Source organism: Trichomycterus rosablanca, chromosome 1 (genome assembly GCF_030014385.1).
Source record: "Trichomycterus rosablanca isolate fTriRos1 chromosome 1, fTriRos1.hap1, whole genome shotgun sequence".
Lineage (NCBI taxonomy): Eukaryota > Metazoa > Chordata > Actinopteri > Siluriformes > Trichomycteridae > Trichomycterus > Trichomycterus rosablanca.
In genome coordinates, this window is record NC_085988.1 from 27,460,910 (window position 1) to 27,479,486 (window position 18,577).

An 18,577-nucleotide genomic window follows, 5' to 3' on the forward strand; every position below is an offset into this window, starting at 1 on the left:
ACCATGATAAAGCAGTGGTAAAACATTAGAATAAAATAATAAAAGTCATGTTAAATCCAGAGCCTGTCCTGGAAACACTAGGCTCAGGACATGAATACACGCTGGACAAAGAGCTAGTCCATTAGAGCCCATCAAGCATTTACACACACACCTAAGGGCAATTTTTTTTGTAGATTGTAATAAAATGGTTACCAAAGATATCTACTGTAAAATAATACTTCTTTTTGCATCATCACATTTTAAACCATTCCTCCTAGCAAATATATTTGATTCATTAAGTGATTCATTTAAGTCTTTGATGGGCTTGCTCATTTAAAATCCTGCATATATTTTCTTTTGCATATTCTATTTATGTATTTTTCCCCTTTTCTCCTAAATGTAGTCACATCAAATTACCCAGTTGTATCTTTCCTCCATAGCAGCAGACCCATACCCTGACTGAAAATGGCATACCTAACACACACACACCTTCAGACATGTGCAGTTGCCAATCACTTCTTTTTACCTTGTCAGTGACGAGTTCTCAAACAGAGCAGCATTGCCTGCAAAGAAGCATACACTGCTCTTCATGATTTACAATCTCATCCCATGTGCAGGAGAGCCCATTTCATAATACTCTCACGTCTATAATTCACCGTCAGCATAAGCATAAGATTTTTTTGACAAGCTGAATTATTGCCAAACTTTCTATTTTTACCTGAAATTTTAGTGTAAGTGTGTACCTGTTGTTTCTGATGTTTAAGGTCATCTCGCATCTTTAAGTGTTTTTTTTTCTATTTTATTTATGCATTTTCTTCCAATTTAGAAATCAGTTTGTCTTCCACTGCTGGGGGATCCCTGATTGCAGTTGAGGTGGGTATATTGCTGCTCACACCTCCTCAGACCCATGCGCAGCCCTATGCGGAACCTTTTTTTACCCATGCACTCTGCACACGCGCCTCTTTATCTGCCTATCAGGATCCTTACACAGCGTTTTGAAGACCCCACCCACATAATCCGGTCATCCCGCACTGGCAGAACTGTGTCCGCTGCAGGCACTGCCAATTATACTCACTAGACTCGTTGGCAACGCCGAGTTTAGAATCGAGGAGTTTAGAATCTCGACGCTGTGCCACTTGCAACTTTAAGTGTGGACTATTTGTGATTCTATAAACTTGAATACTATCAAACCAATTGTACCAACATAGATGTTTAAGGTATTTGCTTAATTTCTAAATTAAGATTAAAAAGGTAAAATTACATACACAAGATTTCAATGATTGCAATAAAAAAGTTAGGACAATATGAAAAAAGAAAATGCAAAAAAGCAGTATTTCCTACATTGACTTTAACTTGGTTGCAATCACCTATTTGAAATATTACCAAATTAAATAAAGTTTTTTTTTTTTGTATTTTGTTTATGCATTTTCTCCCCCTTTTCTACAGATTTTAGTGTGTCTAACTGCCCTATTGCAACGCGCTTCCTCTCCACTAATGCTGATCCCCGCTCTGATTTGCTCTACGATGTATTTGAGATCCCAGCTTCGGTGTGCTAGCGTGTGTTTTTACCGCTGCGCCACCTGAGCGGCCCACAAATTAAATAAAGTTGACAAGACAAATTATGAAATTAATTGGCTTTATTCTGTCTGCAATAAAATAAAAGTCAAAGTAAATGTAAGAAACCCTGTGTTTTTATTTGCATTTTCCACGCTGTCACAACTTTTTCTGATTTGGGACTGTAATTTTGTGGTGTTAAAAGTTCTTTGATGTCAATAATTTGTGGAATGGCATCTGTTTTAATTTCTTGTTAGTGATTATGTTTGACTACAGCTGGTGACTTACATTCACATTTCAAAATCTTCTAAAAGGCCTTTACAGGAGACTGAAGAGACTGCTGTTAGAACCTTAGAGTCACAAGAGAGGTAACTCCATTTAAATGTCCACAGTTTTGGATTAGATGTCCAGCAACCTCATAAGTACTCAAGTACACATATAAAGGACACAGTTTGTCTTCCACTGCTGGGGGATCCTTGATTGCAGTCGAGGCGGGTATACTGCTGCTTACGCCTCCTCAGACCCACTTGCAGCCCTATGCGAAACTTTTTTTCACCTATGCACTCTGCATAAACGCCTCTCTATCTGCCAATCAGGGTCCTTACACACCGTTTTGAAGACCCCACCCACATAATCCGGTCATCCCGCCCTAGCAGAAACGTGTCTGCTGCAGGCACTACCAATCATACTCGCTAAATGGTGTTAAAAGTGGTGTTAAAAGTTCTTTGATGTCAATAATTTGTGGCATGGCATCTGTTTTAATTCCTTGTTAGTGATTATGTTTGACTACAGCTTCTTCTAAAAGGCCTTGACAGGAGACTGCAGAGACTGTTGTTAGAGCCTTAGAGTCACAAGGGAGGTAACTCCGTACTAATGTCCATAGTTTTGGATTAGATGTCCAGAAAGCTCATAAGTACTTAAGTATAACATATAAAGGACAGAAAAAGATACCATTTGGATTGTATTTTAAATGGATGAAATTGCTGTGTTAGAAGTAAGACTATACCCTCCATATCGACAAAGTGAAAATGTGTAAAGTTACTAAAAAAGTAAAATAATAAGAAACAAAATCTATTAAAATCTGGTTATTTATTAATACTTTTTTTCTAAATTCCATATCCGTAGTGACTTTTTGTTTCATTATTATTTCTTTCTACCCCAGATGCCGAAGTCATTCATGCATGCACCAGATAAATGAAATGATTATCTCTTTCCATTCATTTGTCCAAACCCACTAGGCCTTTTCTTCATTTTCTATTTTTTTTATAGAAATAATCAATTGAAGACAGGGTTTGAAAATCTTGCTTCATCTCCGAAAGGGCACAGCTGCTCATATCCATCATGCTAGAAAAGCCTAGGCATTTGGGATTATTACATGCCATCTTTTTCTTGTTGTAAATGAAACGCTGAATCTTCCTGCTTTATCACTTCAGTCTGCAAGTAAAAGGAGTTCACAATAAATCTGCTGGCTCTGAGAGAAGCGCTAAATCCTGATGAGCTGCAAAATGAAAACTCACACAGATCACACTTTCTGATTTGTTACTCGGGTTGCACTGTTTCATTAACATTGTCTCAGCTATACCAAAAAACAACTGTTAAAAATGGCTGGTGTGTACTGTTTAGCTGATTTACAGCAGTGCCTAGAAATAGCAAATTGTTTTATCACTCACTCACTGGAGCCTATCCCATCTTTTCAATGGGCACAAGGCACACAGTAACACCCTGGGCGGGGCTCCAGTCCATCGCAGGGCAGACATACTGTACATACACACACACACACACACACACACAGTAACACCCTGGGCGGGGCTCCAGTCCATCGCAGGGCAGACATACACACACACACACACACACACACACACACACACACACACACACACTCATACACACACCCATTCACCTATAGGGCAATTCAGTGTCTCCAATTAACCTGCCTGCCTGTTTTTGGACTGTGGGAGGAAATCGGAGCTCCCGGAAGAAACCCACACAGACACGGAGAGAACATGCAAACTCCACACAGAAAGGACCCGGACTTACTTAACTTAGCCTTTATTTCATCACTGATAGAACTCCTATTATAGTAAACTTACATTACATACTAGCGATGGGAATTTTGGCTCCTTTTAGAGAGCCGGTTCTTTTGGCTCCCAAGTGGCTCCTTAGATTTTTTTGTTGCTTAAATTAATTTATTACTAATGTAAAAAAACATTGTATCAAATGTTTATTATTTAATTTGCTTTATTTATATACTCAACATGGAACAGAGTGCTCCAACAATAAATTATAAAATACAAAAACAAAGACCCATCTGAATTAGACAAAAAGATCTGATTGTGTATATTATTTGTACGTTTGCATCTAGAGTGGGACGGCATGGTGGCTAAGTGGTTGGCACTGTCGCCTCATGGCAAGAAGGTCCTGGGTTCGATCCCCAGGTGGGGAGGTCTGGGTCCTTTCTGTGTGGAGTTTGCATGTCTTTCCCGTGTCCGCATGGGTTTCCTCCGGGTGCTCCAGTTTCCCACAGTCCAAAGACATGCAAGTGAGGTGAATGTTCCTGTCAAGAATGTAACCAAAGTGTAAAACGTGACGTTAAAATCCTAATAAACAAAACAAAATAAACAAGCATCTAGAGTGAAACAACACATCAACGAAGCATCACTCACACTCAACAAAATATAAATGAAAATGTGCAAAACAAAAAGAAAATCCAGGTGAAAGCATCCAGGTGACGTATGTAGTATGTAGTGAAGATTGGCATTGAGAAAAAGCAAGGAGCTCATCTTTGATGGCTTGATCCTGTTTCTCCTTTCTGTTATGATCTGCCCTGTTAAAAAAAGATTCTCTCTGAGGGGACAGATACACAGTCTATGTGCCATCACATGTATAAGATGTGGGTAGACTGAACACTTGGTCTCCCAGTAAACACTTGGTTCAGTGGGTCTGAACTTCTCAGTAAAACGGGCTTCTCGTGTCCAAACTTTACTATGTCTCCTCTCACTCATTTTCCTCACCTTTCCAGTGTGTAATGTCTGGCTGTGTAAAGCGCTGAGTTCTCTCCCTCTCTCTCTCCCCTCCTGTTCATGTGCACGCTGTCTCTCTCTCTCTGTGTGTGTGTGTGTGTGACCTCTCCCCTCCTGCTCAGTGTAAACACACAAACGCCACCACGTATCTTGACCAATCACGTGCGGTTTTAACAGAAAAAACCCCCGGAAAAAAACGAATCGGCTCCCAGTCAGGAGCCGGATCCCGTCGTTCACTTTAAAGAGCCAGCTCTTAGAGCCGGATCGTTCGCGACCGACCCGTCACTATCACATACAAATCACATTTCAGGAAACATATGGACATCTGCGAGGTTTTTACCATATACCATACAAGGCATTGTGAAAAGATTTAGGCTATCCAGATAAGTTTCAGTATACGTGCCCAATACATTGATCACGTGACCAGTGCACGCTGGTAGATCGCGCCTCATTCAAACAGGTCAACGTGATTGACATGAAACATGCCCACTGTTTCATTAATTTGCGGTTTGTTACAATAGCTACGAATCAGTCCGCCTAACATTTTACATTTTCAGCATTTAGCAGACGCTTTAATCCAAAGCGACTTACACAATGAGTGGAACACGATGAGCAATTGAGGGTTAAGGGCCTTGCTCAAGGACCCAACAGTGGCAACTTGGTGGTGGTGGGGCTTGAACCAGCAACCTTCTGTTTACTAGTCCAATACCTTAACCACTGAGCTATCACTGTCCCACCTCCCAGTGCCTAAAGCACTGCTAATCTAGAAAGTTTTCATTCATCAGTAGCCAGTTGCATTTTTCCTTTTGTAACCTACACTGTTTGTGAAGCTAAATGTGCAACCAAGCACAAATAAAGACGGCTGTTTTGTTTACAGTGTATCACAAAAGTGAGTACACCCCTCACATTTCTGCAAATATTTCATTATATCTTTTCATGGGACAACACTATAGAAATAAAACTTGGATATAACTTAGAGTAGTCAGTGTACAACTTGTATAGCAGTGTAGATTTACTGTCTTCTGAAAATAACTCAACACACAGCCATTAATGTCTAAATGGCTGGCAACATAAGTGAGTACACCCCACAGTGAACATGTCCAAATTGTGCCCAAAGTGTCAATATTTTGTGTGACCACCATTATTATCCAGCACTGCCTTAACCCTCCTGGGCATGGAATTCACCAGAGCTGCACAGGTTGCTACTGGAATCCTCTTCCACTCCTCCATGATGACATCACGGAGCTGGTGGGTGTTAGACACCTTGAACTCCTCCACCTTCCACTTGAGGATGCGCCACAGGTGCTCAATTGGGTTTAGTCCATCACCTTTACCTTCAGCTTCCTCAGCAAGGCAGTTGTCATCTTGGAGGTTGTGTTTGGGGTCGTTATCCTGTTGAAAAACTGCCATGAGGCCCAGTTTTCGAAGGGAGGGGATCATGCTCTGTTTCAGAATGTCACAGTACATTTTGGAATTCATGTTTCCCTCAATGAACCGCAGCTCCCCAGTACCAGCAACACTCATGCAGCCCAAGACCATGATGCTACCACCACCATGCTTGACTGTAGGCAAGATACAGTTGTCTTGGTACTTCTCACCAGGGCGCCGCCACACATGCTGGACACCATCTGAGCCAAACAAGATTATCTTGGTCTCGTCAGACCACAGGGCATTCCCGTAATCCATGTTCTTGGACTGCTTGTCTTCAGCAAACTGTTTGCTGGCTTTCTTGTGCATCAGCTTCCTTCTGGGATGATGACCATGCAGACCGAGTTGATGCAGTGAGCGGCGTATGGTCTGAGCACTGACAGGCTGACCTCCCACGTCTTCAACCTCTGCAGCAATGCTGGCAGCACTCATGTGTCTATTTTTTAAAGCCAACCTCTGGATATGACGCCGAACACGTGGACTCAACTTCTTTGGTCGACCCTGGCGAAGCCTGTTCCGAGTGGAACCTGTCCTGGAAAACCGCTGTATGACCTTGGCCACCATGCTGTAGCTCAGTTTCAGGGTGTTAGCAATCTTCTTATAGCCCAGGCCATCTTTGTGGAGAGCAACAATTCTATTTCTCACATTCTTAGAGAGTTCTTTGCCATGAGGTGCCATGTTGAATATCCAGTGTCCAGTATGAGAGAATTGTACCCAAAACACCAAATTTAACAGCCCTGCTCCCCATTTACACCTGGGACCTTGACACATGACACCAGGGAGGGACAACGACACATTTGGGCACAATTTGGACATGTTCACTGTGGGGTGTACTCACTTATGTTGCCAGCTATTTAGACATTAATGGCTGTGTGTTGAGTTATTTTCAGAAGACAGTAAATCTACACTGCTATACAAGCTGTACACTGACTACTCTAAGTTATATCCAAGTTTCATGTCTATAGTGTTGTCCCATGAAAAGATATAATGAAATATTTGCAGAAATGTGAGGGGTGTACTCACTTTTGTGATACACTGTATATGTGAAGCTGACAGAGAAATTTTAACCCTGACATTCAAATGAAGTTCCAAAATTGCTGGACAATTTTGGAACTTGTTGGTGAGGAAAAATATCCAAACATAAAAATGTGCCACATATTTGACTTTTTGGATCAACCTACTTGTGTGAATCAAGCTTTTCCCACATGAAAATAATTAAGTCTGAATATCTGTTCACCCTTACTGATGAACACTTGGAAGCCTGCTTGAGAATTGGCATCAACAGCTGTTGTCCAGACTACATAAACCTGGCTGACACCATTCAGTACAAATCATTAGAATAAGGTTAGTGTGATTTTCAGTCACTTGTCCTGTAAAGCTAAATATCAATATAGGCAACTGAAGTGCATTTAAAAAAGCTACAAAGCTTTTTTGAAAAATGAAAAGGCAGACCTTTTTAAACAGTAGAACGTGATGACGTGTCGACTGAAATAGTAGATCTCAAGCCACAAAAGTGTGGGCACTCCTGGTGTAGGCTGTCAAGGTTGGATTGTATGTATTTGTATTAGCTGTAGCTGTATGTATTTTCTTTTTTTTAATAAAAGGTTGTATTGTCGAAAAAATCACTTAATCATTCATTCCGTTGTGCTCTTTACACTCGGGCTTACACACTCAAATGATCACAGTGGTTTCCTCTTCTACACCACCATCAAAGTATCATATACAGCAGAATTATTCACAATACGAGACCACAATACAGGTGTTGATGGGGTGTTATGGATACAGCGCAGGAAGTATGTCACTTAAGAATATATTCACAGACTCACTTGAGGGTGAAAACTGAGGGATGGGACAAAGAGATATGTTCCTAAAAACTTACTACAGATGCACTATCTCAAGACTGTCTTTAACCGTATTTGACCATATTTGACAGTGGATTACTTTGCTCAGAGACTTGAGAGCCATCACAAATGATGCGCTCCAACCTGGAATATGCATTACATACAAATCACTTCTGTGAGGTTTTTACCATATACCATACAAAACACTGTGAAAAGATTTAGGCATGTGTGTGAGCTTTAAGCCCTCAGATGGCATTGCACGAGAATCTGTCATGTTACTGAGCTAAATATAGCTTGATAGGCTCAGGAGCACTTGTTGTCTTTGAACACAATTGCTGCTGCATTAAGAAATGCAAACTCTATTACACAGAGAAAGTAATACATCAATTCTATGCAGAAACACCACCAGGTTTTCTGGGACCAAGCTCATCGTAGACAGAAAAGTGATGTTGAGTTTTTCGAGTCAAAGACAAAATTGACCATCCAGACTGTTATTAGTAAAGAGTATAATAGTCTGTCAACGCATAAGGGTGCATCATTGCCCACAGCATGAATGTTTTAGATATGTGCAAAGGTATTATTTACACAGAGGCAACATCTAGCCCATTGTTACTTCAGCCAGGCCATACCAGTCCTCATTTTGCACTTGCTACAATACCACAAGAGTGTGTGTGCCTGACTGGCCTGTCTGCAGTCCAAGGTCTTTACACAATGGACTCTGCCACACACACACACACATGATGGACTCTGACACACACACACATACATGACGGACTCTGACACACACACACACACATACATACATGATGGACTCTGACACACACACATGATGGACTCTGACACACACATACATGATGGACTCTGACACACACACACACACACATACAAACATGATGGACTCTGACACACATGATGGACTCTGACACATACACACACATACTGTACATGATGGACTCACACACACACACACACACACATGATGGACTCACATACGTACATACATACATGATGGACTCTGACACACACATACATGATGGACTCTGACACACACACACACACACACATACAAACATGGACTCTGACACACATGATGGACTCTGACACATACACACACACACACACACATGATGGACTCTGACACACACACATACATACATACATACATGATGGACATTGACACACACACACAAGCACATACATAGACACTCTAATTAGATTAGAAATGTCTTTTATATTTATTTTAGGCCTTTTTGTATTTATTGTACTGTTGTTTATCTGCACTGTGTATTGTATTGTCTTGCACTTTTGTTCTATGATGCACGTTTTTTTCGTTTCAATATGTACTTGTATAAAGCAAAAATTACAATAAAGCCTCTCTTGAACTCTTGAACTTGAAGTCTTGATTTTTTCCCAACTGAAAATGCACATGGTATCATGACAACGAGAATCAGCCAGTGGTGACCACAAACTGCTGAACAGCTAAAGTGTTGTTTTAAGCAAGAATGGGCAAACATTTCACTTGTAAAACTGTAAAATTAGTATCCTCAGTTTCTAAAAATGTGTAATTAAAAGGATGTCATGGAGTACAGTGGTGAACATGCCGGTTAAGGCATTAAATTACAAATTAGTTTATACTGTCAAAATAAAATTAAGTTGTTCCATGAAATCATCTGAAATGTTTTCAGTGTATTTTTATTAGTTAAATAAAAGTTTAAGAGAGATAACACATCACAGATTCTTGTTTATACTACATTACAAAATGTCCCAATTTTTCTGGAAATGGGGATATACTGTACATCATGCTTCTAATCTGTGTAATTTCTAATTATTTTATTAATACCTGTATGCTCTCTGTATTCTCCCAATGCTTGAGACTAGTCCCTTGATAAAAACGCCTGACTGGCCTCCATTCTCTCAGACATGGCTCACCGCCAAAGCCCAGAATCAAACCCTGGTGGCAATGATGGTGGGATAGCATTGTAGGCTGGTGCATGACCTGAGTATCTAATCGATATCCTAATTTAATGGGTCAAAAAATCTTTTAGGGTACCAGGGACAATGGGTTTCTTTTAAGTCTTAGTTTTCTTAAGGTTTCTTCCTTATTATGTCTTGTTGCTGTTTTGACCCCTATTTACTGCGAAGCGGCTTTAAGACTTTAAGTGTGATTTTAAAATGCTCTCTTTAAAAAAATTGACTACTAGACTTGAGAGAACTGTTTGATCAAGCTTGCTGTGTTTAATTAGCAAAACTGACCTGCCAATTAAACGTGGTTAACTAATTTATTGTTTGACCCAAATTCTCTGTGTAAAAACAGAGGGGATGTTACCTTTTCCACAACATTGTATATACAGTAGCACATATCACATTTATTTGGAAATTTTCTCCCTAATCTGGTTGTATCCAATCACCCTGATTGCATTACGCTTCCCCTCTACCAATACTAACCTTCACTACTGACTGAAGCGCCGCAACTGACACACGTCATGTGCATCTGCATCTTTTCACCTGCACGAGGCGAGTTCATATGCGGATCAGCTTTGTGTACGGAGAGCCACACCCTGATCAATGCATTACTACTCGACTCTGTGCAGGCACCAGTAGAGCCAGTAGATGCCGTAATTGCATCAGTTATGAGGAGTCCCTGGTCCAGCTTTCCACCCTGTATACACAACAAGCCAATCGTTGTTCATGTGGGTACCCAGGCGAGCCGGACAGACAGACTGAGCATAAAGACAAATAAACAAACACCAGGTAAAAAAGTTGAGTGCTGCACCTAGTTTGAATCTTGTGTTTTAAAACATTTTTAAGTGGCTCCCAGCAGGAAGGCTGTCATTTTCTGAAATGCTGAACACATTTGACTGTTCCCAGTGCTGTATGTACTCTCTGAAATGAAAGGTTGTATTGTTGAGAAAATCACTTAATCATTCCGTTGTGCTCTTTATACTCGGGCTTACACACTCAAATGATCACAGTGGTTTCCCCTTCTACACCACCATCAAAGTATCATATACAGCAGAATTATTCACAATACAAGACCACAATACAGGTGTTGATGGGGTGTTATGGATACAGTGCAGGAAGTCTGTCACTTAAGAATATATTCACAGAATCACTTGAGGGTGAAAACTGAGGGATGAGACAAAGAATGAAAGAAGATATGTAACTAAAAACCTACTACAGGTGCCCAACCCCAAGACTGTCTTTAATTTAACAGCAATCATCTATAAAAAATTCCTTAAGGACCGTATTTGACAGCGGATTACTTTGCTCAGAGACTTGAGAGCCATCACAAATCATGCGTTGCAACCTGGAATATGGATTCAGCATGACAAATATAGTTCAGAGGCTGTGACTCACCCCGACCTCCACGTGATCCGAGCCTTTGTCGTCCTGCTTGTGCAGAATCTCAAAGTAATACCTTCTGGAGGTGATGAGACTGAGGAAGACACAAAAAATCTTAGTCAAACTATTGTCACATGATATCATTCAGTCATTTTTTTAAACATCTTTACTTAGTTTTTCATTAAATTGTGGGCAAACACTACATGGTCAAGCATGTTGTAAGTGGATTCCACTGCCAGCAGAGAGCAAAAGGAATTAGAGAGTAGAGTCCAGAAAGACTGATGTCAGGGTACCAGAGGGCTCTGCCTACTAAAAGCCATGAAAGACCTGTGGAAGTAATTTGAGTCCATGGGACTGACTGCACAAACCATATTAAGCCATTACATTTCGAGTAAAATGCTTGATAGAGAACATGCCCTTCATTGTCTAAGCTCAGTGCACAGCTCTCTTAGCTCTTTTTTCACATGTGCATATTTAAGAGGCATCACAGGATCACTACAGAGTAGGTATTATTTGGGTGGTGGATGATTCTCAGCACTGCACTGACATGGTGGTGGTGTGTTAGTGTGTGTTGTGCTGTATAAGTGAATAAGACACAGCAGCGCTGATGGAGTTTTAAAACACCTCACTGTCACTTCTGGACTGAGAATAGTCCACCAACCAAAAACATCCAGCCAACAGCGCCCCGTGGGCAGCGTCCTGTGACCACTGATGGAGGTCTAGAAGATGACCAACTCAAACAGCAGCAATAGATGAGCGATCGTCTGACTTTACATGTACAAGGTGAACCAACTAGGTAGGAGCGTCTTATAGAGTGGACAGTGAGTAGACACGGTATTTAAAAACTCCAGCAGCGCTGCTGTGTCTGATCCACTCACACCAGCACAACACACACTAACACACCACCACCATGTCAATGTCACTTCAGTGCTGAGAATGATCCACCACCTAAATAATACCTGCTCTGTGGTGGTCCTGACCATTAAAGAACAGGGTGAAAGCAGGCTAAAAAAGTATTTAGAGAAATAGATGGACTATAGTCAGTAATTGTAGAACTACAAAGTGCTTCTATATGGTAAGTGAAGCTGATAAAATGGACAGTGAGTGTAGAAACAAGGAGGTGGCTTTAATGTTATGGCTGATCAGTGTATATATATAAATATATAATATGTAAAAGAGAACAGGTTGTGTGTTGTTCCAAATTACAAGTCAATGAATCATATTTTTACTGCCTATTCTTCTTTATTGCCATGTGCGTGATTTTTTACAGACCTGATTTATTTTTGGCTGTGGATCAAATAACAATAAAATGCTAACAATAGAATAGCAAACAAAAATCCAATTCAGACCTCATCATTTTCAGTCCATCCAACTGAGTTATTTTCAATTTTTCTGAATACTTACCCATCCTGTCTAGCAACACAAACACATCTTGTTAAATTGGCTCACACCTGCTGGGCAATGTTCTGATTTAGCCCCGTTGTCCTTTTTATACCATGTTAAGCCTGCCGAAAAGGTATTAAAAACACAGCATTCATCTAGCACCTCAATTTCTTACATCAAAATATGCTGCGATATTTCTGGCACAGAAAGTCATGCTTTAATCTTTGTGGCAACAGTTTAAATAAGCTTCTTTCTTGTTGTGCTCAGAGCAAGGTCCATAAAGGTCCATAAAGTGTTTGGAGGACATTTGAACATCATTGGAAGAAAGTGTAAGATCACATGTTCCTGATCTCACAAATGTTCTTTTAAATGAATATAGATAAAAAAATTCCATAGACAGAGTTTGCAGAGTTCCACAGACTGCCCTGGCTAATCATTTTACTAACAACAGTATGCAATTTTTAAAACCTTTACTCTATAAAATTAAACTTCTGGACCTTTATTTATAAAAACCAGTCAGTTTTTAATTAATTCACTTGTTTAAGCATTACGTTCTCGAGAAAGCAAGTAATTCTCTGTACTGATGCTGATCTCCACCCCTGATTGAGGAGAGCGAGACACACGCCCTTTCCGACACGTGCACAGTAGCCGACTGCATCTTTTCACCTGCACAATGTGAGTTCATATGCGGATCAGCTTTGTGTATGGAGAGCCACACCCTGGTCAACACATTATTCCTTGACTCTCTGTGCAGTCATCATTAATCAGCCAGCAGAGGTTGTAATAGCATCAGTTATGAGGTTGCTCTCTAGCTCCCACCCTGTACGAACAACAGCCAATCATTGTTCGTGTAGCCGCCCAAACAGCCAGATGGTAAAGCTGAGTTTAGAAATATCAGCTCTAGTGTGCTAGCGTGTTTTACCGGCTCTTTTTTTTAAATCTCAGTTTTAAGTTATGTCAACACAATACACATAGGCATGAAATATATGTATGTGCATACCTTGTAAACTATATAAGCAATTATCCACAGAAAGATGACCAATGACAAATGACAAAATTAGGGTCATGCAAACCTGCTCAGTTTTTTTTACATGTACATAAAGTCCAAAAATGCTATTTAACACAAAACGTGCTGTACGTCCATACAAAATGTACTGAAGTGCCAGTGAAAGCCAGTGAATAAAACATTGATTAAAACAGTTCCTCTTTCTCACTGAGTCAGTGACAAACAATAGAGATTTAGTGGTGTGGCAGGCTCACAGAAGCAGAGAATAGAGGAGATAGACAGATAGAGTGTTCTATAAACTCAATAGAGAGAACTGCAAGTCAGAAATAAAGATATCCAAACAGAGACAAAAGGAAGGTAAAAAAGCAGAGAAAGGAAGCCACAGCATTAAGTAGGGTAAAGTACAAATACACTCAATGCAATGATTTAGTTTTTGAGTTGTTAATTTTTATTATTATTTTTGGTTATTTTGGTATTAGTTTTTTTAATTAATAGACACCCTTGGCGACCATATGGATCATGTTTCTCCAGAACATCGTGTCTTGTTTTTGAGTTTTTAGGCTTCTTAATTGCTTGTTCATTGTTCCCATATATTTTTTTTTTATTCATTCATTTTTAATCCATCTTGTTGCTGGCCGTCTTCTACTATTGCTTTAACTGAAATTTCATTGAAGGACTTCAGGTCTTCAATAAATGTTGTGTCACTATACATCAAAGGTTCTTTATGCTGTTTTTCCACCTGGAAACCTTGATCTGTAAATCCTCGTTCTGCTTTTCTCATTATGTGTTCAGAATGCAACCTTGCTGTAATTTATGAAGCACATGCCTTCCTTTTTAAATTCCTTGGCGTTTTCTATAATCCAGAGAGTGTCTGCAAAGATATCCGTTCCTTTTCATGGTATGATACCTTGTTGAGGTGAGAAGACAAGCTGAGAGCTATGCTGACAGGAGTTTTATCTCCTGTCAAGGTCTTCCATGGCAGAACGTTCTCAAAAGAGGTGCCAGACTAAACCTACCACCTATACTGAGCAGCAGCAATGCACGATTATGTCAGAGGCGGATGACAAAGGTGACAACAACAATGACATTATTTCAACTGTGTAGAGGAAGGCAATGGTAAAGCCCTTACCAAGAAAACCAAATGAAAAGGAACAACAAAATGACAAAGAAGAATGGGACCCCCATATCAGAAGACACTTAACATGGTACTGAGGAGGAGCTGAGGATTACAGTTTGCGTGTATGACATGGCTAGGTCAAAGCCTTACAGATGACACGCTGCTGAAGTTTGTAAGTGAGAAAAGAGAATTTTAAGCTGCAAAAACAAAATCACAGTCAGAACTTGGAATGTTTGAAATATGAATCATTTCAAGCTGAAAGTTGTGCAGATGGAAATGGATCATCTACATATCAAAGCAAGCTGAAGTGGACAGGATTAGGACACTTTTAATCAGAAGAAAATGTTGTATAATCAGGGCATAAACAACAAAGAAGAAATAGCTTGGCTTTCAGCATCAACAAGGCTGCTATTGGATACAATGCTGTAAAGGATTGACTGATGTCAGTCCAATTTCATGCAAACCATTCAATATTAAGGTCATCCAGGTTTCACGATGAAGTCCTGCTGGTTATGAGAGAATGGAATGCCAAAGTTGGAAATCCGAAGGAGAGAAATACAGTTGGATAACACTGCCTTGGGAAAAGTACTAAAGCCAAAGAATGACTAATTACCTGCAAGTATAAATATTAATACATTCTTCAAACAATTACAACAACATCTTTGCACCTGAACATTTACAGCTGGAGTTCATTGAAACCAAACTGACCTAATTCTTTGCACTAAGAGATAAATTTTTATTGCAAAGACCTGGTCTGGAGCTGATTGTGGAACAGACCACAAACTGTAAGCTCTGAGTAAAGCTAAGTAAAAACAATCAAACCATCAAGCTTCCAAACTATGATTTGGAGATACATGACTGACAGAAAATCAAAGAAGCTATGTGAAGATATGAAAGAAGAATCAGAAAAAACTGGGAACAAGTTAAATGACTAAGAATACACATGATATTACTTAGGGATCAAGAAGGGTAAATAAAATAACAATAACATCTTTAAAGACACTTTATTTTAAGCTGCAAAAACTTCGGGACAGTGGTAGCCTAGTGGCTAGAGCTTTGGGCTATCAACTGAAAGGTTGAGAGTTCGAAATCCTACGCAGCTGATCTATTGCTACTGTTTAAGCAGGACGCTGCCCACAGGGCGCTGTTGGCTGGATGTTTTTGGTTGGTGGACTATTCTCAGTCCAGCAGTGACAGTGAGGTGTTTAAAAACTCCATCAGCACTGCTGTGTCTTATCCACTCATACCAGCACAACACACACTAACACACCACCACCATGTCAGTGTCACTGCAGTGCTGAGAATGATCCACCACCCAAATAATACCTGCTCTGTAGTGGTCCCGGGAGAGTCCTGACCATTGAAGAACAGCATGAAAGGGGGATAACAAAGCATGCATAGAAACAGATGGACTACAGTCAGTGATTGTAGAACTACAAAGTGCTTCTATATGGTAAGTGAAGCTGATAAAATGGACAGTGAGTGTAGAAACAAGGAGGTGGTTTTAATGTAATGGCTGATCGGTGTATATGACAAATAAAGGCATTCTATTCTATTCTATATGGACACAAACACCGAAAAACAAAATTGTTTTCCAGAACATACTAGAGTTGGTATGGACAGATCACAACTGCCTGAACATTGATCAGTGATAACAGGAATACACAGAAAATCACTACAAGCAAGACATTAGTTGCTAAGACACTTTTGTTGATCTCAACAACACTGAACAACCTTCAGTGCTTCAAGATGAAGTCAGACAAACCCTGAGATCACTACAAAAAAGTAATCTATAACATTGCAATGCAAATACTGCCAGATTCTGAAGACTAGCTATTAAATTATTATACCAAATTACAAGCTAATTGGTTTAAAAATAGTTGTGCTATGGCCTCATATAGCAAACACATTATTAACATTGCCATAGTATCTTGGAAAGCTTTCAAGTTGTAGTTTATAGCTTATAGCAAGAATTGTTTTGTCTGTAAAGAAGTACTGAAAAAGCAGGTATTAATTTGATCAGAACTTTGCACCATGACACTCATTAACTTTTTTCCCTCTTTTTCTTTGCCCCCCCCCCCCCCCCCCCCCCCCCCAATCTAGTCGTATCCAATTACCCTGATTGCGTTATGCTTCACCTCTACCGATACAACCCTCCACCGCTGACTGAGGAGCTTTGCAACTGACACGCAACTGACACTCTGACACGTGTGCAGTACCGACTGCATCTTTTCACCTCCATGAGGCGAGTTCATATGCGGATCAGCCCTGATCAGCATTATTCCCCAACTCTGCACAGGCACCATCAATCAGCCAGCAGAGGTCGTAATGGCACCAGTAATGAGGAACCCTGGTCCGGCTCATCCCACCCTGTGAACAACAGCCAATCGTTGTTCATTTCGATGTATTCGAAATCCCAGCTCTGGTGTGCTAGGGTATTTTACATCTGCGCCACCTGAGTGGCACTCGTTAACTTTTTGAAATAAAAATAAATACTACATACTATGCTTACATATTCAAACTATTGGTACCCTACAAGTCTGACACACTATTTAGTATAGTAGCGTCCAGTTTGCCATGCTGACATTAGGGCACAAATTACATAATATAGAAGTACTGTATATGTATATACATTAAATTAAAAAAATATATATTGGTGGTATCCAAACTTGCCATGGTGACCAAATTAAATTCAAATACTGTTTAGTGCATTGTTTCAGAAGTGCACAATTTGTCAAGTGTTTGACAAATTTGCCCTAATGTGTTTCCACTGAGTACCCCTGTTTCCCCAAAAACATGCAAACAGTGAATTGGCTCTTTTACACTGACCCTAGGTTTAAGTGAGTAAAAATAAGTTCTGAGTGAAAATGAATGATGCTAACTGCAGTTTGATTTGAAGGGCAGAGTAAAAGCACAGACAGAGAAATGTTTCATAGTAAAGAAAAAGCAAACACATGACATAGCTGATGGATGAATAAGTGTCCAGTCAAACAGTAGCTTAGGAGAAAGAGAAGACAGACAGGCTCTTAATTGTGGGCCTAATTGCAGACTTCTAAATTTCCTCTAATTATATAGAGAGAATCTAAGACAAACAATGTGCAGATGGGTGTGGGTGAGATTCAACTTGGTCTATTAGTCTTAAACTGTTTTCTCTTAGAGCAATAGTGGAAAGTTTACAGCATAGTCCATAAAACCATGCACTTTCATAGTCTAGCTTACTGCAGAACAGTAAACCATCAATCATTGGCTGGTTTATCGGAGAAACCGCATTCATTTAAACGTCTTCTGCTTCTGTCACAGAGTGAAGTTAGACTATCTAAAATATGGTACCTCTGTAGTGAACCATTTTATTCATTTATTGATTTATAGTAACCTTTTTAAATATTCAGGATTATGGTGGATCTGGCACCATCTGAAAACACTTTCTATCTTATTCTTCTACATTTTAGCACTAAATGTTTGTGGACCCCCCAACAGCCAAACATGACACCCTAAACTTTAAGCATTAGTATGAACTTGGCCCTACTCTGCTGCTACATCAGTTATATCTCAGGGCAGCACAACCCAATCCACTCATTTACAACAGGTGGGATTTAGAAAGGCTAAAAAACATGAATCCTTTGGAGGTGGCAAAAACTGAAGTACCTGTAGTAAACATGCACAGACTGAGGGAGAACATGTCAATATTCTCATAAACAAACTCGGGTGGCACAGCGGTCTAATGTGTTAGACCACCACCACTGAGATCTTGAGATATACAGCTCTAGAGTTTGAATCGTAGCTTTGCTATCAGTGACACAGCAGTCTAATGTGTTAGACCACCACCACTGAGATCTTGAGATCTACAGCTCTAGAGTTTGAATCAGTTTTACTATCAGTGGCACAGCAGTCTAATGTGTTAGACCAC

General features: G+C 40.0%; 1 protein-coding gene across 1 annotated transcript in view; it reads right to left on the reverse strand.

Annotated features, from left to right (window-relative positions):
* The window catches only part of b4galnt4a (beta-1,4-N-acetyl-galactosaminyl transferase 4a), a 277,540-nt gene that overhangs the window by 45,699 nt on the left and 213,264 nt on the right, over positions 1 to 18,577 (reverse strand). Inside the window, exon 8 of the mRNA XM_062997332.1 lies at positions 11,180 to 11,258. Coding sequence (XP_062853402.1) covers positions 11,180 to 11,258 — 79 coding nt within the window. The remainder of the gene's footprint in view (positions 1 to 11,179; positions 11,259 to 18,577) is intronic.